Source organism: Callorhinchus milii, unplaced genomic scaffold, assembly GCF_018977255.1.
Source record: "Callorhinchus milii isolate IMCB2004 unplaced genomic scaffold, IMCB_Cmil_1.0 Scaffold4, whole genome shotgun sequence".
Classification (NCBI taxonomy): domain Eukaryota; kingdom Metazoa; phylum Chordata; class Chondrichthyes; order Chimaeriformes; family Callorhinchidae; genus Callorhinchus; species Callorhinchus milii.
The window spans coordinates 76,638,657-76,663,235 of NW_024704745.1; the positions used below are offsets into that span (position 1 = coordinate 76,638,657).

Here is a 24,579-nt window from a genome sequence, read left to right on the forward strand (position 1 = left end):
CTGGCACTACATTTGATTTTACTTCAGAGTAAAATCCTGTGACGCACTTTGAGACGACTCCTGATGTGAAAGGCGTCACGCACAGAACGGAAAGATTATTATTTTTTCTAGTTTTAATATGAGAGTCGATGAACTAAGAGGCCACGAGCACATGTAGAGTTGCCTAATGAATCCTTGCGTTCTTGCCCTTTCAGATGTACTTGTTGGGTTCTGCAACGTACATTGTGAAGGATTTGCTGAAAGAAAAGTATCATCGATTACACCTCACCTTGCGGTCAGTCATTTTTCTTCCATCTGGGTTGTGATGACTTTCTCTGCTGTTCAGTTGACTGAGCCCTGGCCTTGGGAAGAGAGACCTCCCACTGGCTCTGTGACAACAACTTGCATTTATATAACGAGGATGGAGGAGGGGGCTGGGAACAGCTCTGGAGTCTAAAACCTTTTAAGCGCTCCAAGACGTTGCCCTGAATGAAGGGCGCTATAGCAAGTTGTTATACCTAAATTGAGTGGGGGGGGGGGATCCTAACTGGACCAGATCAGTGCTGTGCAGCCGAGTTAAGTTGTGGTTTGACAATTCAAGAGTCGAAGGATAAACAGGGCAAATTTGAATAAAACAGGCCAGCTCATGATTGATTTAATGTGATTTAATGTTTACTGTGTCTCAACCACAGGTCTGCTGAACACGAGCGTGTGGGTAATATCACGGTAATAGCTTGGCAGATGGAAGACAAGGTTGACGACAGGCTTTCTGCGAGCAGATCACCTGACACCATAAACGGACGGGTAAATTACATTGAGTTAAACAGAGTTGTTACGCAGAGCGATACAGTTGGGGAACAGAACGTACAACTAGTCTGCGCCGATGCAGAAAAAATGTCACGCGAAAATGGAGAAAACAACATTAAAACTGCCGTGTTTCTTCTGTGATGTTCCAGACTGTTCTGCCGGTCGACGAAAGTCTAACCGAATCTCTGGCTGTTCGCTCAAAACACTCCTCGCTGAAGAAGGACGCATTGTTAAAATCAGGTACGTCAAGCTGAACGTTCTTGTGTCTGAGACCGAAAGGTGTTTGTGAATTCCGTGTCTCTCCCCCACCTGCTTCTGCTGCCTTTCCTGTCTCCTCAAACCAAGAGTGAGGTCACAGCCGAGAGAGAGGGGCAAAGCTTTCTGTTTGAGCACTGCTCATCTCTCTTCCCGCAACAAGGCGGAGTGCTTAGTGGGTTAAATGGCTTTCCGGGTTTCAGCGCCTTGGGACATCCTCGTGATGTGAAAAGCGGTTTACACATGTAATTTTGTTGTTGTCGTTGATGGGCTTTTACCCTTGACTGCAGGTGGATGCGATTGCAGTTGTCTGGTCGCGATATCAAATGCAAGGGTAACTTTTTTTATTATTGTTCTTTGCAGTGTTCGGTGGAGTCATCTGCCGGATGTATCGCTTCCCCACGACGGACGGGAACCATCTCCGGATCCTGGAGCAGATGGCAGAGAGCGCGCTGTCTCTTCACATCCCCCGGCAGTTCGTCAAACTGGTCATCGAGGAGGACGCAGAGAGGTCAGAGTTGTCGCGGACCGTGAGGGTCGGAACGAGCGGGTGCGAGGCAACGGGAATTCAGTGGCCGAGACACCGAGCTTCCAAACAAAAAATCCAGAGCACCAAATCTTAGGATCCCAGAGCTTCCAGTGGTGGCTGTGACATACTGTGGTTTACAGCATCTTGTGACGTTCTACCGACATGAAATGCTCTATACAAATGTTATTTTGTTCTTGTTTACACCCATAGATTGGTATACACTGTAGAGCATGGAAACAGCCCATTCCGCGCCCCCTCCCCCACCCCTCACTGGTCCGGGCTGGTGTTTAATAAGCTTTCTCCCAGTTACACCACTGCAGTGTCCCCGTGAGCTCAAACCCCAATGCAATCACAATCTGAGGCGAGAGTACGACCCACTTGGAGCCCATGTTATGAGCCTCCGCCGAGATGTCTCTTTTCACGGCTGCCTTCTTTCTTGCAGGATATGTCAGCTGGACGACCTTGGAGAATTATCACCCTGCTGGGAGAACCTACGACGACAGATTGTTACTCAGTACCAAACGCTCATCATAACCTACCAGGAGAACCTAACAGAACTGCATCAGTACAAAGGTCAGGCAGAAGTTTGACAATTTTTTTGGGTCGTTTGCTGAGCAGATGAAAGCAGCAAGTTCTACTGTGTGACAACCATCCCACACCCCCACCCCCCGCCTCTTTGACTGGCACCAATGTACATGAACCCCGAAGATAACACTTTAACTTTAACCCCTGAAGATAACTAGTCCTGTAGCTCAGTGGTTAGAGCACTCGCCCGCAAGCGAGAGACTTGGGTTTGATTCCCAGGTAGGACGAAACCTTGGGCAAGTTTCCTTACTCCACACGCTCCGGTTTACCGAGCATTATGTAGAAAACAGGTTGTTAGTTGATTGGTGGATCGCTTTTCTAGGGGTAATAATGCCTTTAAAGAAAAAAAAATTGGTCACTTCAGTCCACGACTATTTGTGGTACACTACTGTGAGCAATTAGCTGCCGCATATAGGCGCTATATCAAATGAAAATATTGTTATTATTTCGTTACTGGCCCAGAAAATGCACACAGTCCCATTGCAAAGCCCTTAATCAAAAAGATTGCGTGTGTTTAGCTAGCAACACGCAGGGCGCGACATAAGTGCAAACCGTTGTCGTCACAAAATAATTTTATGCGTAACTGGTTTAAACTTGTGCCCCACAGGCCCGTCGTTCAAAGCGAGCAGTTTAAAAGCTGACAGGAAGTTAGAATTTGTACCCACAAATTTGCATATACAACGGATGAGGGTCCAGGATGATGCCGGGTCAGGTAATAGCCGTGAGTGGGTTGTGGGTGGTGGGGTTTGGGGACTCAAGACCCTCCTCTTCGACTGTCACCCTCCTACCTTCACCCTCCCTGCCCTCCAACCCTCCTGATCCCAACCCCCAGCTCGGGCGCACATCCTTGAGCGTCCAGTGCTTTGGGACGTCCTCCCGACGTGAAAGGCGTGGTACAAATGTAATTTGGCATTGATCGTTCTGGTGACCCCCGAAACCTTTGAGTTGTTTTTCGTGAGAGGCAAAATGTTCTCAAAAGTTATTTGGGGGGTTTGTGCGTTACAACCCGTTCAAAAAAAATAACAGGTTCTGAAGTTGCTGCAAATATCGCGTTGGATTCTGGGCAGTGAGCAGAATAAGACCGTCTTATTCTTTATAACCCTCCTTTAATTAAGGATCCGAGAACAGAGGAACCAAAGACACTCAGCAACTCCTGCTTTGAAAATTCTTTACTTAATAAGAAATGTAAAGTTTGCTAGTTCAATTAACACAAATACAACAGACAGGTCAATAGCATAGTCGTGAATCAGACGAAAAGTCTCTTGCTTCAGACCAGAAATTTCTTGCTTGGGTTCTTTGACTGCGAAATCCAAGTTGAAACTTCAATGATGGACAGCTGTGCTGTGTACTTTTCTTTGCAGTTGTTACACATTAGAATATACAACACAGAACAGGCCATTCGGCTCAACTGTTCAGCCGTCCTGTTAGATATGGTAGCTTTCCTGCTTCCTGAAATTGCTGGAATCAGCAAAAGTTGATTAAACAGCTGAAACAGTCTAAATCTGATGGTTTTTAACCCTGAAGATAACACTTTAAGCCCTGAAGATAACGAAGATCTGTAACTCAGTGGTTAGAGCAGTCGCCTCACAAACGAGCCATTCGGGTTCGATTCCCAGCCGGGCGAAACCTTGGGCAAGTTTCCTTATTCCACACGCCTGATAATAATAGCTCAAAGAAAAAAAAAACACAATAATGAATTGGTCACTTCAATCCACGACTGTTTGTGGGTCACTGCTGTGCGCAATTGGCTGCTGCGTTTCGCCCACAAATATACAGTCAATTCACTTTACAGTATATTCTGTGAAGCGCTTTGGGATGTCTGGAAGATGTGATAAAGTGCTATATCAAATGGAAGGATTATTATTTATTATTACTGTGTTGTCTGCCCCACAGATCAGACCTATGATATAGTCACCATCGGAGCCCCAGCAGCTCACTGCCAAGCGTTCAAGAGTGGTGGCTTAAGGAAACTGCTGCTGAAGTTTCAGGAAGCCAAGAAAAGGCAAGTGTTAGCAAGGTGACCTGTTTAAATTAACAGCTTCCTCTCAATTACTTCATTAGTTACTAAAGAACGCTGCAAAACAACACGTGATTCAGTGACTTTCCCTTTCTCTCGTACCCGCTTTATTTTTTTGCGTGCGTGTGTGGTTTAAAGTCAGAGAGGGGGAAATGTCAGTGCTTTTATCCTTCGCATGTCGTAAAGATTTATTTTAGGAAATAATATTGTGGGATACAGTATGTAGTTTGGGACATCACACATGTCATGCGACTGTCAGGATGGTGGAAGGCGAACTGGATGGAACTCGGGTCTTCTTTCGTCTAGGAATCCTTATGTTTTTATCTTTTTCCATGAAAGCTAGGATATTCCTAACCTCAATCTCGTCCATTAAGGAATGGCACAGAAATTGCTGCTTGTGCCAAAAAAGTGTACTTGGTATCGTTGGGACCGGACATCCCACTGACCTTGTCAGAATGATTTCTTCCTCGCTCTCCTAGGCAATTTTTTTTCAATTTAAATGTTTTCCCAACTTTCTCCTCATTGACGTCCACCTCTCTGCTCCCGGTCTATGCTCCTCTCACTGGGATGATGCTGGATGGTGCCCGAGTAACCATTTGGATGTATCAGCCTCGCCAGTGTGTGTTGGCAGGTCACGCCTGGCACCGTGTTGCCTGGCACCAGGATGGATTCCGTGTTGAACGCGGGAGTGCAAGTTGAATACCATCTCCTAGACGGGACACGGTTGCCACACGTGGAACCGTAGACATTTACGGCACGGGAAAAGGCCATTGGGCCCATCGCGTCAGTCTCGGCTCCTTTAAGAACAATCCTTTCAGTGTCTGCACTGCGGTTCCACTCCAGTCAACTTTCGCAATTCTTTTCACCGTGTAGCTGACTCGCACACAGCGGGCACAAACTACATGCTAAAATGGGTTACCAGTCTAAATGAGCACACTGTTAAAAAGGAACAAAGCTTTTTTGGGGAAGTGCTTAAAACAAGTGTTGATCTTGACTGTTATAAATACAGTTCCGGAGTTCAGTTGATCTCCATGCTGAGTGTTGGCTGATGTCAAGGGAATGGTTATTGCTGTGTAATATACCCTTAAAACTACGCTGCTTGCCGGACAGTGCCCTCAATGGCAAGCTGATTGTTTTCGGCTAGTTAGACTCCAATTACAGTAGTTACCCCAACTCACACTCTGGGGTCCCCAAGACTTGGCTCTTGCTCTCTTGACCTGATACTCTCCGACTTCCTGTGTGTCTTTTACCCAATAGGGCCACTGGGGGACGCTGGCTGTTAGGCATTTGCGTTAACAATATCTCTGAGCAGGAGGGAGAAATGAGACTTACTGCTCCGCAGTGTTCCTCACTGCACTTCCACACTCTCAAACACCGCTGACTCACTCAGTGTGCAGCATAACCTGCATACTAAAGTGGGTTACACGTCTAAGTGTTTTTTTTAACTCTTTAAGGGCTTAAACCGTTTGTCGACTTGACTGTGTTACAGTTCTGGGGTTTGACCTCTTTGCTAAAGTATTTGTTGATATCGGGAGAACAATGCCTCGCTTTGTAATACGCTCTTTTTTGCACTTGTTTTTTTTCTCCCCCTTTTGCTCTTGTTTGTTTGTGTTGCTTTTTTTCGTTTCTCTTCCCGTAGCATTTATGAGGAGAGCTGGTGAGTTCCCGGCTGTTGACACACTTACTAAGAACGTGTGTGTGTGTGTGTTTCATGTTCATTTTATCTCCTGTTTCATTTTCTTTCCAACTCAGAGTCTGCGTTACTTTATCCCGTCAGTTGATGTCGTAAAACGTTCTTGTGCATTTAAGCAGCTCTGCATTTGTTCACTGAATTGTGTGTCCGTGTGTTTAACGTCAAATGGGATTGTTTGCTAAGCATTTAAAAACAAACACCTACATATCTATAGGAACAGGTTCCTAAGAACAAGAGGCATTCACTCCATCAAGCCTATTCCGCTAGTTTATTGGATCATCTTTTCATCGCACTCCCTCACTTTTTCCCTTCACCTTTTTTCTGCCCTTATTTCCCACATATAGGTCAGTCTCCCTTTTAAACATCCAATTGATTCTGTCCCTGCAATCTTCTTGCACTGAACCAGAGTTTCTCTCGGTGTCCTGACCCACAATCCCTTAGATAACATTGGTCATTCATTTCATGGCTGTTTGTGGGACATTGCAAACAGCCATGCAGTGATTTTATTATTAAAATAGTCATTTTACAGTAAAATCCTGTGAAGCACTTTAAGACGTCCTCTTGTGATAAGGTGCTGTATCATCTGCAAGGAATATTCTTATTAATAACGTGATAATTATCAAATCACACATAGTCTTTGTTCAGTATCTAATTTCATAAAATCCTCAGGGAGGGAGGTGGAGGGGTGGTGTCTCCCTGAGATTGAATTGACTCAAAGGAGCTGTTCGTGGTAAAACGTTCACAGAAATCTGAGGCAAACCTGAAATTTGACATTCCTGTTTGGCTCATTAATGGGGTGGTTGGGATTTGTGGGAATGGCATTTTGTTTCTTATATGTGAGTCAGCAACCGACACACTCAATAGCCATGATTCCACGCAAGATCCACACGGCACAAGAATCCTCTTTAAGACCCGTCGCCCTCCCACTTGTTGGATGTTGGAGAGATTTCTCCTGTGGCCTGTGTGTATGTGTGTGTGTGTGTGTGTATCTCCCCGTCTCTGTCTTGTCTGTGTGTGTGTGTGTCTGCCTGTTAGGTCTGGTTTTCCTTCAAGCTCTTCGTCATCCCAACTGCATTAGAAAAGAGAGGCTTTGCCCTAACATAAAACACCATCCTCTTAACGCCTAGTGCATGGGCTCCCTATGAAATCGGGATGCAGAGAGCTCTTACGGTATCTGTCACTTTCATTCTCTCCTTGTGAAGCACTACTGAATCACCTCAGTAAACCCAAAGCATCTTATTCAGTTCTCGCTGAACTTGATAAGTGACTTTGCCTCATCACCCCTTCAGTTCATCCTAGAAGGCGTGTGATGGCAATCTCTGGCATGCCCGCTCATGTGTCTGTTAAAACACAGCGTTTTGTGGACCCTGATTTTTTCAGCCTGAACTTAATCAAAGTTTGTCGAATGCTGGTCGAACATTGAGGAAATGGTAAGGTTCCTAAGGATGGATTGACACCCTCTCATCTCACGCTTGATTCCCACAGAGTGGCTTCTTGCTATCGGGCTTTGTGTATTGTCCATTGTATATAGATGTGCACCCTCCACTCACCCACCCACACTGGTAACTCTGTGATGGCTTCCTCTACCACGCAGCAGATTGTTTAATGCACTAACCAGGGCTGAGGCCAGTCCATATATCAGTTGGTAGCGCTTTGGCCTCCGAGTCGGAAGGTTGTGGGTTCAAGCCCCACGTTGAGACTTTGAGATCACAGTCTAGGCTGACACTCCAATGAAGCGCTGAGGAAGAACTGCATTATCAGAGGTAGCGTCCTTCAGGTGAGACATTAAACCAAGGTCCCATCTGCCTGTTTAAGGTCACGTTAGCAATCCTGTGCGACTACTTGAAAAGAGACGGGGGAGTTTCTCCCGGTGTCCTGGCTGACGATCCCTCAGACAAAATTAGTCGTTCACAACGTGGCCATTTGCGGGACTATACCATGTTCAAGTTGGGCTGCGGAGTTCACCTACAAAATATAATAATATAATCCTTGCGTTTGATAATAGCGCCTTCTCACGTCATTGAGAGTTACAAAGCGCTTCACAGAATATGTTATGAAATGAATTGGCTGCGTATTTTGCGGGCGAAATGCACTTTACAGTGATTCCCGTGAAGCGCTTTTGCGACATCTCAATGATGTGCTGCGCCCGCAAATGTGATGGCTTTTATCTCCTGCTAAGCACTCGGCTGCCCAATCCACTCCAGTTGACTTCCAAACTCTGTGCCAGATTTGCGCGCAGAGTGGTATGTGGGTTCCTCTGGGCTGGTTCTCCACAAAGTGGCCAAATTTGGAGTGAGCTGCCTCTGTATGCCATTGATGGACGAAAACAGCAGATGTGCACATCAACAAGTAAATGAAAATCAGCTGCGTGCAGACAAAGTGCTCTTACAGTCTACGTGTATGTTAGCTGTGTGTCCATTAGAGTTTTTCCCATCTGTTTTCGGAGAGAAAGAGAGAGAGATCGAAGGAAAAACACTAAAGTAAATTAAATTTACCATATTGGCAAATCTTTTTTTATAAACCTCCCATTAGCCGAATTGCACTTCCATTCATTTTATGAAAGTATGAATTCCAGAAGTAAATTTAAGAAAGATTCTTTGGAAGTTTTACTCAAACTTCTGGGGTTTTTTATCCCCGTTTGAACCCTTCAAACAAATGTGTCCTCTTTCCTCAGGAATTGATATTAAATGGTAGTTTTTGTTTTTTTGCCCAAACATGTGTTAAGTTTTTTTTAGCCCCAAACCATCACTTGAGATCATAATTTAGTCTGACAGACTAAATTCGTTGCAGCTGCCTTCTGTATCAGGTGAATTCTGGTCCACCCCTGTGAAAGGCATTATATAAATACAGATTATTGTGGAGTCATAGTGTTTATCTCGCTCGACTCGCCGTCTGGTCAGGACGAAACCTGAGGCAAGTTTCCTTGCTCAACACACCCTTGTTAACTAGCAGTAAGTAGGAACCCGGTTGTCAGTCGATTGGCGGATCTCTTTCCGGGGGCAATAAACCCTCCAAAAGAAAAAAAATGGACGCTAAATCCACAACTGTTTGTGGGACACTGCTGTGCGCAATTGGCTGCAGCGTTTCGCCCAAAAAATACACAGTGAATCCACTTTGCAGTACGTTCTGTGATGCGCTTTGAGATGACACAATGATGTGATAAAACACGATATCAAAAGCAAGGATTTTTTTGTGCGGTATCCAGTGGATATTAAAAATCTCACAGCTCGATCCAGCAAAGAATAGCAGCATTGTACACTTTGGTAGCTGTTGGTTAGCCCAAGTGGCTCACAGGGTTGACTATAGAGTGGACAGTATTTTGTAGGTGAATGAGGCAACCAATTTGCACACAGCAGTGTCTCACAAACAGCCGTGAAGTGAATGACCAATTTTACCTGAGGGATTGTTGACCAGGAGACAAGGAGAAACTCACTCCTTTTTCAAATAGTGCCAAAGGATCTTTAATATCCACTTGAACAGGTAGATGGGACCTCGGTTTAATGTTTTAACAACTCGTCCGAAGGATGGCGTCTCCAACAAGGCATTGCTCCTCCAATGTTGTGCTGGAGTGTCAGCCTAGACTGTGCACTCAAAGTCTCGATGTGGAGCGAGATTTTGAACCCACAACTTTCTCATTTGGAGGTTAAATAGCTACCAACTGAGCCAGGCTGTCAGACACCTACTTAGGAACTTCGTGAGACTCACTCAAGGCAGAAGAGTGCAGGACATTTTGGGATGGAAATTGTGATGCGTTAATTAACACGTGTATTGAATTTAGCGCCAGATTTACCCAAACTCATTAACCAGGAATTCATAATATGGACATCCAACATACAGTGTGGCGGGTTTAACAGCCCAAAGTTTGAGAAAGGTGTTGGGGCGAAGGGAAATGTGGGGGCAGTTGTTCACTACAATCCTGGAGACCAGTTGATGCGTTAAATTTACAGAAGATGGCTAAATTCGATACATGTGTAAATTAACACCAAAGAGGCCAATTCACCCATCCCAGCGATGCAATTTTCATCCTCTTGTTGTTCCAGTCCTTGTGGGGAGGAATTTCCTTTTCTGTTCCAATCCCCGTTTTGTTTCGGACGCGCGAGAGATGGGGACGCTCCGAGCTTGGCTAATTCATGTTCTCTTCTTTCCAGCAGTTCATCGTCCAGCTCCCAGTCCATAGTGTACATACCGCAAGACATAGTCAGGGCAAAAGAGATCATAGCCAGCATTAACACCCTTAAAACGCAAGTCAGTTACTACGCAGAGCGACTGTCCAGATCGGCGAAGGAGCGGTCAGCCAACGGGTTGGAAAGAACCCTGGCAATCCTGGCAGACAAGGTACCTGCTATTAACCAGTCAGACTTTTATTATTACAATAAGAATAATAAAATTAATAAAAATAATCCTTGCATTTGATATAGTGCCTTATCATATTATTGAGATATCTCAAAAGCGCTTTACAGAATATATTGTAAAATGGATTGACCGTATATTTTGGAGGTGACACAGCAGTGTCCCACCAACAGTCGAGGTCGAGTGACCAAATATTTATTTGTAATAATAATAATAATTCTTGCATTTGATATGGCGCTTTTCACGTCTTCAAAGCTCTTCACAGAATAGACTGTAAAGTGAATTGACTGTATATTTGAGGGCGAAATGCGGCAGCCAATTGCACACAGCAAACAGTCATGGTTTGAAGTGACCAATTTCTTATTGTTTTATTTTCTTGAGGGATTATTATTTGGCGTGTGGAGTAAGGAAACTTGCCCAAAGTTTCACCCTGCCGGGAATTGAACCCAGGTCTCTCACTTGCAAGGCGAGTGCTCTAACCACTGAGCTACAGGACCCCACTTATTTATTTTTTGGAGGGATTATTATCCCTGGAAAGTGACCCGCCAATCGACTCACAACCAGGTTCCTACTCTCTGCTTGGTAAACATTGGCGTGTGGATTAAGGAAACTTGCCTAAGAACATCTAGGAATCAAACCTGAGCGAGGCGAACAAGCTAATCATTACACTATGGCACTTTTATTGCTGAAAATGTTGTGATTCTATTTTTGGTCTGACATATACCATACAGTAATCCATTACTGTAACTGTGGTCAAACCAGAATGAAATTCCACATATTTATTGCCAGAAGGCTGTTTGTGGGGTACGTTGCTGTAACTGGCTGTCGTGTACACCTACAAAATACATAACATAACATGTAGGAGCAGGAGTAGGCTATTCGGCCCTTCGAGCCTGCCCCGCCATTCAATCATGGCTAATTTTCTAATCTAACTCCAGCTCATAACCTGACCCTGCCTTATCCCCATATCCCTTAATCCCTTTTGCAATACGAAATACATCTATCTCAGTCTTGAATATGTTCAAGGACTGAGCGTCAACAGCCCTTTGGGGTAGTGAGTGCCATATATTCACTGCCCTTTGAGTGAAGAAGTTCTTCCTCAACTCAGTGCAAAGGGCTGCCTCTGATTTTAAGGTTGTGACCCCTGGTTTTAGTTTCTCCAACCGGGGAAACAATCTTCCACTATCTACTCTATGCCCTTTGATGATCTTAGGTTTCTATAAGATCCCCTCTAATTCTTCTATATTCTAGAGAATTTAGGCCCAAATTGGTCAACGTCTCCTCATAACTTACCCCCTTCATCCCTGGTACTAACCGAGTAAATCTACGCTGCATCCCCTCCAAGGCAAGTACATCCTTCCTTAAATAAGGAGACCAAAACTGCACACAGTATTCCAGGTGTGGTCTCACCAGGGCCCTATACAGTTGCAGCAAGACTTCCCTACTCTTATACTCTAACCCTTTCATAATGAATGCTAACATACCGTTTGCCTTCCTAATTACTGCTGCACCTGCAGACTAACTTTCTGTGATTGGTGTACAAGGACACCCAAGTCCCTCTGGACGCTAACACATTCCAATCTCTCTCCTAAAAAATAACCTGCTCTACTGTTTTTGCTACCTAAGTGGATGACTTCGCACTTCCCTACGTTATACTTCATCTGCCACCTACCTTCCCAATCACCTAACCTATATAGCAATCATCTAACCTATCCACTCCACGGTGTATCATAATAATAATAATCCTTCCATTTGATATAGCGCCTTTCATGTTGGGAGGATGTCCCAAAGCTCTTCACAAGATTTACGTACTGTAAAGCGGATTGATGGTATGTTTTGTGAGTGACACATCCAGCATCCAGTAGCATAGTGGTTAGAACACTTGCCACGCAAGTGAGAGGACCCTGGTTCAATTCCCTGCAGGGCAAAACCTTAGTCAAGTTTTCTTACTCACACACCTCGCAGTAAGTAGGATCCTGGTCGTTAGTCGATTGGCGGATCGCTTACCGGGGTAAGAATCCATTCAAGAAAAAATATATTGTTCACTCAATCCACGACTGTTTGTGGTGTAAGAGATTCGGATGGAGATGACCGATATGGTTGTGTAATAATCTAAAGTTTATTAAGTAAGTCACACAAGCTCTAACTGAGACCATAGATGCAGTAAAATCGATATTAACCGATTCCTCTGGGAAGATGCATTGACCCTCTACATTGACTCCCAACTACTCCAAAGTTACATCTCTATTTTATGTGTTTCTATCTCCGCCTCCGCTTGTCATAGAGAATGAAGCCTCCATCCTTCTCAAGCTGCTAGTGACCTTGAGCAGGCTCTTTGCAGAGAGAAAGAGAGATATAGGGACAAGTTTTGGGTGGCCTTCCACAGTCTGCTTGTTTCCAGCTTTGAGATAGGCAGGTATCTGAGGCTGTAGCCTTTTCTTGTTGTGGTCCATTGTTCCTTCATCTATGCTCAAGGTCCCGATTGCTCATTATCTCAGAGGAACGAACATCTTCCCAGAAAAATATGAAATGTAATCAGAAGCTAACCTCAGCCCATCCAGCAAAGCTACTTTTAACCCCTGCTAAGCCAGTCATAAAATCAAACCCACCTTATTAAAATATTATGGGTGGGTTACATTCTAAAAGTATATAAAGATTAATTAAAAGCCTTAAGAAAACATTAAGCATCACAAATATAATCTTACAGTGGGGACACTAGTGTGCGCAATCGTCTGCTGTGTTTCGCTCAAATAAATACACAGTAAATCCACTTTGCAGTATATTCTGTGAAGCGCTTTGAGACGTCTGAACGACGTGATAAAATATGTATCAAATGAAAGGATTATCGTTGTTATTACTATAATGATTTGACTTTTGTGTTCTCCTGTCTGTGGTTTACAGACCAGGCAGCTGGTCACGGTGTGTGATTGTAAGCTTCTGGCAACGCAGTAGAAGCCCTGAACGCTGCCCGGCCCAATTACATCGCTTCCAGGTCCTCGCCAACGTTGGGGGAAGCTGATCAGGTGATGCTGCGGAATGACCAGGACACGCTGGTGGCCAAGTGGACAGGCAAGAACAGCCGCTCTTCCCTGCACATCACCTGGCACGAGGAGGAATGGGTGAGTCCGCAGTGAAAGGTCGTTACAGGCGTGACGAACACTTTGGAAGCAGCTCAACTGTTTTGGTCAGTGCGCCTGACGCTGGTTCTCACTGTGGTTTTTTTTTTGGAAGTGAAGGTTATTATATTGGATATGTTCCTTCCTGATTGAAGTCCTACATGGTGGTACGGAAACGGGCCATTCTTTCGCTCCCAACTAAAATCATAGGAACTTACAGCGCAGAATGAGGCCATCGTGGAGTCCTGTAGCTCAGTGGTTAGAGCACTCGCCTCACAAGCAAGAGACCTGGGTTTGATTCCCGGGTAGAGCGGGAAAGGGCAGGTAAATGGGACTGGAAGGATTGCTCTTTAAAAGAGTCAACACAGCACATGGGAAGCAGCTCAACAGTGCGCCTGACGCTGGTTCTCGCTGTGGTTCTTTTTTGGAAGCGAAGGTTATTCTATTGGACTATTCTATTCTGTGCTGTACATTTCTATGGTTCTACAGCTGAATACTTGTTTGGCCGGGATATCTAAGGAGATGCTGAAAGGACAGGGAAATGGGATTAAGTTGCTGATCAGATGTAATCTGATAAAATGCTGGAGAAGATTAGATAGGCTCAATGGCCTGCTGTTCCTCCCTCCTTAGGATTTTATTTGAGGGTAATGGCAATTGTCACGCTGGTAGCAGTGCAATAAAATGCCTTTCACAGAAGAGTGATGGCATTGAGATTTAGGCTGAAAGTGAACAAAAAATGACTCTCGTCGAGAGAGAGAGAGAAAGAGAGAGGCGCGGTCCAGCTGAAGAAATAACAATTGCCATTTATATAGCGGCCTTTCATGCTGGGTGGGGGGGTAGGGGTGGGATGGGAGAGAAACGTCTTCACACAGCTGACCTGGATCCTGAGAGGCACTGTCAAAAAGATAGGGTTTAAGGCGGGTTTTTAAGGTGGGGTTGTAGGGGGCAAGGCAGAGCGACTCCAGAGTGGGGAAGCAGAAAGGCTGAAAGCAGCAGTGGATGGCTGATGCTGGTGCAGTGGTGGGGAGGAAAGTGGAGTCACCTTCGAGCTGAACTGGCTCAGCTCAAATGATGACAGCTCAACCAGCCTGGCTCATCGGCAGGACCCGGAAGGCCAGACCAGTCACTGGGGGCAGCAAGTCATCCCACTCAGCTCCTGTTAACCCTGCAAGCCAAAGCCCTAACAGGCAGGGTGGTCCTAGCTGGACAAGCAGCGGGAAAGCTTGCCAGACAGGGCTATCAATGGCAAGCTATGTGGCATTAGCTGGTTAGACTCTTAGCAGTTAGCCCAACGAATACTCTGGGGTCCCCAAGCCTTGGTTCTTGCCAACCTGCTAATACTTCCAGTGCAGTGGCCAATGCTGATGGGGTGGGTAACCAGTAACTATGCAGTGGATGGCTAAAGTGTTGATCGATCTGCTTTTGTCCTATGCTGATAGCTGGGTCTTGAGTGGTTGTTGTCAGATATGTACAGCGAGTGGCCTGGGAGGCAGGTCAGTTGCTTCTTGAGCCGAGGAGAATGGGGCAAAAAAGGAACATTGAGCCTCAAACAGTAGTCGACCTATTTCTTCCATAGATATTTGATTAACTCTGCATTGCTCTCTCCCTCCCCATCTTCAGTTCGCGCCTGAAGACCTTTCTCTTCGACCGTGCCTACGGTCACCTCTCCCCTTCCCCCGGTTCGGAGTCGTGTTCCGCCACTGTCAAGCGCTCTGGGACGCTACCCTGCATGAGGCTGCGTGACCACATAACTGCCAATTTGTTGTTGTTGATGTGTTAGTACTTTGTATAACTGGTTCAATGTTTTTCCTCCTTTAGGAGAAAGTATGGCTTAACGTTGATAAAAGCTTAGACTGTATTATTCAGAGAGTAGACAAACTCCTCCAGAAGGAACGGTTGCATAGTGACAGCTGTGAGGACGTTTTTCAATGTGACTCTACCTCTTCCAGCAAGAAAGGTAACCAAGATCACAGAGCATACTGGATAAATCCAAATGAGAATTGTTCTTCATCTTCATCGCGCCGTACTTCTAAATCCAGAGCTGCGTGTGAGTGACCATTATCATTTCCTTTCCTCTCTTCTTTCTAACCCTTGGTACATTGAATAATTGGGCCCTCGTCTAAAGTGACTTAGCCAGGAGTACAGACAGCTACACCGGAAGCCTTGATTCCTTGAATGGCTTTCTTCTGTGCTGTAAATTTCTATGGCTTCTTAGCTTCAAGGCTTGACCACAGTCATGATTATAACATACAGACTATTTGGTACTGGGGAGAGGGTGGTGGTAGGGTTGACCAGTGCATATAGAACCGTACTCCCAGAAAGAAGCGATTGCTTTCAGCAGAAGATACATAATGGATAGAGCATGGCATGAGCCACAAATGGTCTAAAAGGACAACTGGATTAGCACCTGAAGAGTAATTACTTTGGAAGAGAGCTGGGAAACAGGGTACGTTTTTTCTTCACATTAAAAAAACAAAATGACATTTATAATTTCACGTCGGGAGAACGTCCCAAAGTGCTGAACAGTCAGTTGTCGGGGTCCGAGCATAGGGGAGGGGTGGGGTAGGGGTGAGGGAAGGCAGAGAGGTGGGAGGGCGACCAAAGGCACGATTGAAGAGAAGGGTCTTGAGACCGGCCTTGAAAGAGGCGAGGGAGGAAGCGAGGTGAAGGGACCGTGGAATGGAGTTCCAGAGTATGGGGGCAGAGAGGCTGAAAGCCCGGCCAAAAAAAAGCAAAACTAATAACAGTGTCACCGAATGGCCTCGCTCTGCCCAAAGTCTCTAGAACAGTAGCTAATAGCAATCATGGCAATTTAAGAAATCAAACTTTCCAGCTAGGACCACCCTCCTCATTAGGGTTTTAGCTTGCAGGGTTATTGAAGAAACAACTCAGATGCCAATTGAATAATGTATAATAACGAAGGTGTAGGACTTAGTGTTCCCGGTCTATAAATTGTTTCACCATCATCTGGCCTGTTCTGGTCAATTTACCAAGGGTTTATTTTCATTTTATTCCCATTCATTTTCCCCTCCGAGTTTACAGTTTAGTATCGTTCCATCACACTGTCAGCAGCTTCTGTGCTCAATCTCTCCTGCTCCGCTTGCTGTTCCTCTTTGCTTTCCTCGTGCTTTAATGTTCAGCCAAAACGTTTCTTTTTAAAAAAAATTCAAACATATTTGTTGGCGTCAGTCACAAAGTTCCAGATTTCCCCCTCTTTCCTCTCTCTTTCTTCCCCCCCCCAACCCCACTCCCCCACCCCAGATGCTGTGCTCAAACCAGAACAAATTTTCTCCACAAATACGCAGTCACCACACTTGTCCCTTGTTCCTTGGGAAGCGCTTTGAGACGTTTCGGGCGGAATCAAATGCAAGCGCTATTTTATTATGACTTCACATCTGGATTTCACATCTGGATGCAAACCTCAAGCCAACCTACAGCTCTTCCTATGCTTTCCGGGATTAGGCGAGCAGACTGCGACCCTCATTCCTCCACACACACCACTGCGTTCCAGACCAACACAAGTTCCTGCACACATTGTGTAGGTGGCACTCTCAAGTAGTCTGGTTTGGATACTCTTAGACATGAGTTACTGCATGTGTCAGCCACATGGCTGACCAAACAAAATTGTCCCCATTGTTTTGTGTATATACAGAGTGACCAAAAAGTTGTGGTAACTACCCTATTATCTAAAAAATATATATATCATTATTTCTTTAAGACTTATTAGACATTGTAATGGTATCAAAACTTTTTGGTCACCCTGTAAACCTCCCCCACTGAGTCCTCGGTTGACACAGTGAGTATTTGGCGTTGCCTTGTTTAAGGGCCTTTAGTCAGGAGGACCATATGCTTTGTTGGCAAATAGATGACCAATTCACGTCCAAACAAATCGTGTGACTTAAAAAAATTCTTTCTCCCTCCTTGACCAAAGACAACTTAAAAACGCACCGAGTTTAACCTCGTTTATTGGGGATCAGCCGGGTGTCTGATACGTGCGGAAACCCATCACCGTTCTTAAGAGCATCCAAACCAAGCCGAGAATTCCATGCATCCCACCTACACATGGGAATCCCAGAGATAGCTTGTTGGAATGGAGTGGGTGCTCTCTCCCTGGGGGACGCAACCTGCTTACAATGACATGCCCTCTTCAGGAATTTTTTTCCATTCTTATATAATGCTGTCCAAAAACTTTCACCCCCTCCCCACCCTTGCTTTCTTAACTGTTTCATGTCCATGACTGTATGTGTGTGTGCGCGTATGTGTGTGTCTCTGGGCGTGCGCTCGCTACTTCCGTCTGCTATAATAGCTTGTGCAACGGGGTCGACCGATACACACATTGCTACCTGGTGCGTCAGGAATACACCGAGAGTGGGAAATAAAAGGGGAGCCGTTTCCAACGGGAATTCCGAGTGAGGACTCTCGAGTCACAAACGGGGAACCCTTCGGGGGTCCAGGCATTAGCCGGACAGAACTCCGTTCCCAAGCATCTCACCACGATATGGTATCTGCCGCGGGTCTCTCTAACACAAGACAGTGACCAAACCCTCGCCGTGTGAAGCTTTTGGCTCCGGTGTTGAATTAACGTCCCAGAGAAATCCACCCCAGCAGCACAGGTCGACGGTTGCCCCACGAATGCGGTTGCTACGTATTGGTGTTGGCAACGTCCCTGTTTTTGGAGGCTAATTCATTTCCTTTCCCTTCAAATCCCAAATAAAATAGAAACACAGTTCTGTCATTTTGCAGGCGCCAGCAGTACAAATCGGTCCACCCCGGATATTCTTTGTGTATTTTACCAGGTTTATTATTTTAATGGCGTAGCTTCCCAACAGAGAGAAAAAAAAATAAGGGAAGGAAAGTTCTCTGACGTGTGGGACCTGCTTTGTTAACTATTCTTTGTCTTTTAACCATGACGTTTTTAAAAGAGAGAGCAAGACGTGTGTTTTGTGTGAATCCCTTATTGTGTGTTGCCGCTCTGCGATGCTGTCGTCCGCCGAGCAAGAGTGGCCGTCCAAAAAAAAAAAAAAAAAGTCAAGAGAAAAAGCAAGCGCCGGTTGCAAAGTGGGCTTCCTTTGCTAAACGCAAACACAGCTTTGAGGTCTGACCCATGTCCCGCTCCTTCCAACGCTGCTTGCTGCCGTACAGGATCCCTTGGGTGCCTTTCCTCCCACATCTGGGCATTTTGAAACTCTTGGTGAAAAGTATGCTAGGATTTTTTTTCTCCCCCCTCCACCCCCAGCCTCTGTCTCTTCAAACCTCAAATGCCGGAATATTAATGTGTGTATTTTTTTAATTTGTTTGATGTGCTCGGTCTTGCTGCCCCCCCCACCCCTGTAGTGGAGGAGGAGCCTGGCCTCTGGAGAGGGAGGAGCCTGTCTGGGGGGAGGTGCCTGGTCACTGGGGGAGGGGCTGGTCCCTGGAGGGGGAGGTGTCTGGCCTCTGGAGTGGGAGGTGACTGGCTTCTGGAGGGAGGAAGAGCCTGGTCCCTGGAGGGAGGAGGAGCCTGTCCTCTGGAGGGAGGAGGAGCCTGTCCTCTGGAGGGAGGAGGAGCCTTGTCCCTTGAAGGAGGAGGAGCCTGGCCTCTGGAGGGAGGAGCCTGGCCACTGGAGGGAGGAGCCTGTCTGAGGGGGCGATGTCTGGTCACTGGGGAGGGAGCCTGTATGGAGGCGGAGGGATTTGGTCCCTGGAGGGGGAGGTGTCTGGTCTCTGGAGGGGGAGGTGTCTGGCCTCTGGAGGGAGGAGGAGCCTTGTCCCTCAAAGGAGGAGGAGCCTGGCCTCTGGAGGGAGGAGTCTGGCGGGGCCTGCCCTCTGGAGGGAGGAGGAGCCTGGTCTCTGGAGTGGGGAGAAGCCTGGGGAGCGACTGATTTAATCCGATTGTTGGCCAGACACCAGGAAGAACCCCCATTCATTAAATATTTTCCACAATTCTGCTTGTTTGGAAATTTCATGACAAAACAGTCTTGCAGGCGGGGGCGAGGTGGAATTTGGGGCTACAACTAAGAACTCGCATCAAATCCCCAGGTTTAAAAGCATTGCAAGTCTTAAACTATGGAAGAGGCTCAATGGTTTGAATGGCTTCCTCTGTTTTCCTATGTTAGGGGTCCAATTTTTGAGTCAGTTCCTCTTTTGAGAGCAAAACCCCTGTTTTCCAGCCGTCTGGACCAATGGATTGCGAGTACTGATGAATAATACAGTACATGGGTCAGAATTTTCAATGTTACCGAGTTCTGAGGGGCTCTGGTTTTCTCAGCGGTCATTAACTTTGCAAGACATCGCCCAAAGTGCTTCCCTTCGGGGAAAAATGCCCAGTTGTAGTAGCCACACCTGCAACGGAATGAATAGCCCTTGCTCCTCGATCCAGTGTGTCTGCTTGCTTGCTTTGGCGGAGCTCAGCGTATGTGGCAAGGGAGCAGAGGCGAGTCCTTGTGTGAGTCAGTCAGCCGAGAGAAGCCAAGCAAAAAAAAACACAGCCAAGTTAGATCTGCTTGTCAGTAGAGTCAAAAATGAGTGCTGCTTCCTTAATCATGCATGTGCACCTCCATTTCTGTGCAGATTGCCACTCCACCACAGAGGAGCCTGCTGAAGGTATGTGCCTTTTCCAGCCCCCCACCCACCCCTCCCTTTCACTGGCATGTTTACTGCATTCCATAGCCCGACCCAAATCTGCATTGAATGGCGCCACCCTCTTCTGTCAATGTGCTTCGGCTGGGACAATGCTTACAATGCCGTGGGTGTTGGGGGGGGGGGGGGGGGGAGGTCAGGATGGTGGGTAGAGAGAACAGGAGAGGAAGGAATATCTTCCGAGGAAGGAAGATGTGGAGTTCCGTAGCGTAGTGGTCAGCGCACTCACCTCGCAAGAAAAGGACCTGGGTTTGATTCCCAGATGTTGAGAAACCTTATGCAAGTTTCCAAAGGTCTCTGTTTACATTGCATTAAGTAGGAACCTGCTTGTTAGTCGATTGTCGGATCGCTTTCCAAGGGATAATAATTCCTTCAAAAAATTAAATAACTAAATTTGGTTACTCAATCCACAACTGTTTGTGGGACACTGCTGTGCGCGATTGGCTGCTGCGTTTTGCCCAGAAAATGGCAGTCAATCCATTTCACAGTATATCCTGCGAAGCGCTTCGAGACGTCTCAATGACGTGTTAAGGCGTTATATCAAATGCAAGGATTATTATTATCTTGATCCAACATTGTATTTGGAAATGGGGGGAAGAGGGGAGGATGTAGGGGTTATGAAAGAGCAGTTCCTTGAAAATTTACAGCGAAGGTAACAGCTGTAATGTGTGTACCAGGAAGGGTGAGGACCAGGAGACTGGCAATATTCCAGTGTCATTTAATAAACTGCTTTGGTGCTGTGACGGGAAACCAATGGGGTGGATATTCTGGAAGGACGAGGGCAGTCAAATAGGCCTTTCTGGAGGGACCATTTGAACCAATCGTGCAGAATATTTATAAGCGGGATCTCGTTGGAGCTGAGCCAGCAAGGGAATGCCGGAACAGAGTCAATCCCCTATGGTAGTCTCTCTCGATTGTCCGGTTCCTGAACCAGGCGGGCACTGCTGATGACAGACAAGCCAGCCTGGGTCAATGGTGGACTTGGAGGGGCAGACCAGTAAACTGACACCCACCCATCTGCCCCAAAAAATTGGGATTAAAGTGGTTGGAGGCACTCATAACGTCCCAAACCAGGAGTCATCCTCTGGGTCAGTCTCTGTGCTGCGTGTCGACACCCACTGGGAACTGAGGTACCTGGTCCCTCCAGCACGATGACCTTGCAGATAGCAGATGGGAGAGTTGTGTCACTTTGCTGCCCCTGAGAGGATGATAGGGTTAGAGTTCAGGTGCTTGAGGCGAAAGGCCCTGTGTTTAACTTATTGCCCCACCCAAGCCCAAAAGGTTACCTTGAGCATAGGTTTCAACATAACCTAGTTGCTCAATCCAAAATTGTGATGACATTTTATTCTCGTCAATATTCTACCGATTGGCTGCCAAGTTTCGCCCACAAAATGCACAGTCAATATATACTTCAGAATGTATTCCATGAACCGCTTTGAGACGTCTCAACGACGTGGTGAGGCGCTATATCAAATACAAGGATTATTATTATAATAAATATACATAATGTAATGTCTGACAATGCCAACTAAATAATCTTCCTCTGTCTTCTTGCCCACTTCCCTATTGATTCCTTTGCCGAACAATTATCTAAGTCTTGCATAGCGTAGTGTAGTAGAGATACAGCACAGACATTTGACTCAACTAGTCCGGGTCGGTGTTTATACTCCAAACAAGCCCCCACACCCCTCTTTCCCTCACCTGTACCCCGCTATTTTGCTTATGGAGTTGCAGTGTGATAAAACGTCTCCCTTTTCATTTTAAGATTTTCGTTCTCGCTCAGCACCGCAAATTGCCTTTGAGTTTCTTGAACATCTCGAGTGGGGGCGCGTTTACTCGGTGTGAAGGTTTGAGGAGCCGGGTTGAGAGGAAGATTAGTACAGTAATTAGGGCTAATTATCTGACCCAGCGTATAGCAACTCACAATTGTCCTGCAGCCGAAGCACTGGCGGAATGCTGGGTTCAACGCCTGAAACCGCCCTCCCCAAATATTGCATTGTTTTCAATTAGCCTTGATGTGTCTGTGGTGTGTGTGTGTGTGTATATTTGCGCTCTTAAATGCTAAGTCTTAATTTATATTCATGTTGACTACACTGATATCTAAGAGCAGTTTGCGGGTATGGGGTTAGTGGGGGAAATGCAGGATCTCGCACCTCTTGGCACTTCTCCACAAAATGGATTTGAGGAGGGATTTTCTCCCCCACAAAATAAGAGACGTTTTGTCCGGATTGTAACCGACCGACCTGTGAAATGGTGAAGCTGTTTTTTTCCCCCCATCGATTTAATGCAAGTGTGTGTGTGTGTGTGGGGGGGGGGGGGGAAGGGTGTGTGTGTGTGGATCATCGATTCTTAATTTGTTAGGCTTTGGATTCCGACAGTCTCACATTTAGATGGAAGGAAAAGTGTCAGTGGCCGGATCCTGCTGTTTCCAGCCACGTGATTGCGTATCCCTGTTGTTTGCGTGTAAAGCTCCCGACGTGGAAAGTAATTCTTCCCTTGCTGTTTGGCAGGCGAGTGGAGCGAAGCACTATATCCCCTGCTGACCACACTCACTGACTGCGTTGCCATGATGAGTGACAAATCAAGGAAAGCCATGGTCTTTCTGCTAATGCAAGACAGTGCACCTACAATAACCATGGACCTGACTATCCAGTATCGCAGAGATGTGGTGTTTTGCCAGACTGTAAGTACAAAATTCCAATGTGATTAATTATCATTGCTGCTGTTTCAGAAACCCACTAATGAACTGTTTCTCTTATTTCTCAAGCGTTTCCTTCAGCTCCTTGGGAAGTCCTCCCAACATGAAAGGAGCTATTATATATATGCTTGTTGTTGTTGTTGTTGAAGTCTCCCAGTTTGGTGCTCACTTTGCAAGCCAACAGGATGGACCACCTTTCTGAATATACAAGCCTACGAGTAGAGACTAGAGGAACTGAGCATATTATCAACAACAACAACTTGGATTTATATAGCGCCCTCCACCCCGGACAGCGTCTCAGAGCACTTATCATTGGAATACAAAAGGTTAACTGGGAACAAGCAGCGATAGACAAACCAGGGCTCTTCAGGTTTAGCAGAAGATGTCTCACATGGGGCCTATAGAGATGTATAAGATTTTAAATGGGATTGAAAAAGTAAACCCAGAACAATATCTTAGGACACACCAAGGCAGCAGAACAAAAGGATACAGGTTTAGGGTTGAAAAGGGCAACAGGCACCAGGAAGTTTGTCTTTATTCAAAAAATAATTAATGACAAACAGGTTACCAGGAAGGGTGGTTGAAGTCAGGACACCGGACTCATTTTAAAAACAGGTCAATGTTGTGATGGCAAAATAATAGGGTGGGTGTTCTGGAAAGATAAGACTCGATGGACCAAAGGATCTGCTTCATCCAAATTGAGCTTGTGAGGACTTTAAAGAGAGCAAATAATAATAATAATCCTTGCATTTGATATAGCGCTTTTCACGTCGGGAGGACGTCCCAAAGCGCTTCACAGAACACACTGTAAAGTGAATTGACTGTATATTTGTGGGCGAACGCGGCAGCCAATTGCGCACAGCAATGTCCCACAAACAGTTGTGGATTGAAAATGACCAATTTATTATTGTTTTTGGTTTTGGAGGGATTATTATTAGGCTCTGTGTGGAGTAAGGAAACTTGCAAAGGGAGAGATGGAGAGAATTTTTTTACACAGAGATTTCTTAGGATGTGGAATGCCCTGCCTGGTGCTGTGGTCGAGGCTGAATCCATATAATAATATAATAATAGTCCTTGCATTTGATATAGCGCCTTATCACGTCTTCAAGATGTCTTAAAGAGCTTCACAGAATATACTGTAAAGTGAATTTGACTATATTTTGTGGGCTTGTGAAAGTCACAAATGACATCCTCTCTATCTGTGACCAGGGCTCCCTCTGCCTCCTTGTCCTCCTGGACCTCTCCGCCGCATTCGACACAGTCGATCACGCCATCCTCCTCCACCGCCTTTCCTCCATCATCCACCTCAGTGGGACCGCACTCGCCCGGTTCGAGTCCTACCTCACAAACCGCCAGCAGTACATCTGCACAAACGGCTTCTCCTCCCGCTCTCACCCGGTCACCTGTGGGGTACCCCAAGGATCCATCCTTGGCCCCCTCCTCTTTCTGATCTATATGCTCCCTCTTAGGGATGTCATCCGCAGACATGGGGTAAACTTCCACATGTATGCAGACGACACCCAACTCTATTTTTCCTCCTCTCTTTGCGACCCACAGTCCCCTGATGTTCTGTCAGCTGCCTGTCAGATCTCAGGGGCTGGATGAACACAAACTTCCTTCAGCTGAACGTTGACAAGACGGAAGCCATACTCTTTGGCTCTCGTCAACGTCTAAAATCTCACGGCTCTCACCTTCTCCACCTACCCGACCTCCCCCTAAAACTCTCCGAACCCACACACAATCTAGGCATCAGGTTTGACCCCCAATTATCCTTCCTCCCCCACATACGGTCCCTCACCAGCACCGCCTTCTACCACCTCCGACACATCGTCCGTCTCCGCGAATACTTCTCCCCAAAAGCCGCTGAAACCCTGGTCCATGCCTTTGTCACCTCTCGGCTGGACTACGCCAACGCCCTCCTCGCCGGTCTCC

At 46.2% G+C, this 24,579-nt stretch overlaps 1 protein-coding gene across 1 annotated transcript in view; it reads left to right on the forward strand.

Moving 5' to 3' along the window:
* The window catches only part of LOC103177132 (inositol polyphosphate-4-phosphatase type I A), a 120,683-nt gene that overhangs the window by 75,886 nt on the left and 20,218 nt on the right, over window positions 1-24,579 (forward strand). Inside the window, 13 exon segments of the mRNA XM_042333890.1 lie at window positions 195-274; window positions 672-783; window positions 936-1,026; window positions 1,405-1,552; window positions 2,013-2,143; window positions 2,763-2,867; window positions 4,049-4,172; window positions 10,014-10,200; window positions 13,117-13,153; window positions 13,156-13,334; window positions 15,150-15,378; window positions 19,881-19,913; window positions 22,460-22,632. Coding sequence (XP_042189824.1) covers window positions 195-274; window positions 672-783; window positions 936-1,026; window positions 1,405-1,552; window positions 2,013-2,143; window positions 2,763-2,867; window positions 4,049-4,172; window positions 10,014-10,200; window positions 13,117-13,153; window positions 13,156-13,334; window positions 15,150-15,378; window positions 19,881-19,913; window positions 22,460-22,632 — 1,629 coding nt within the window.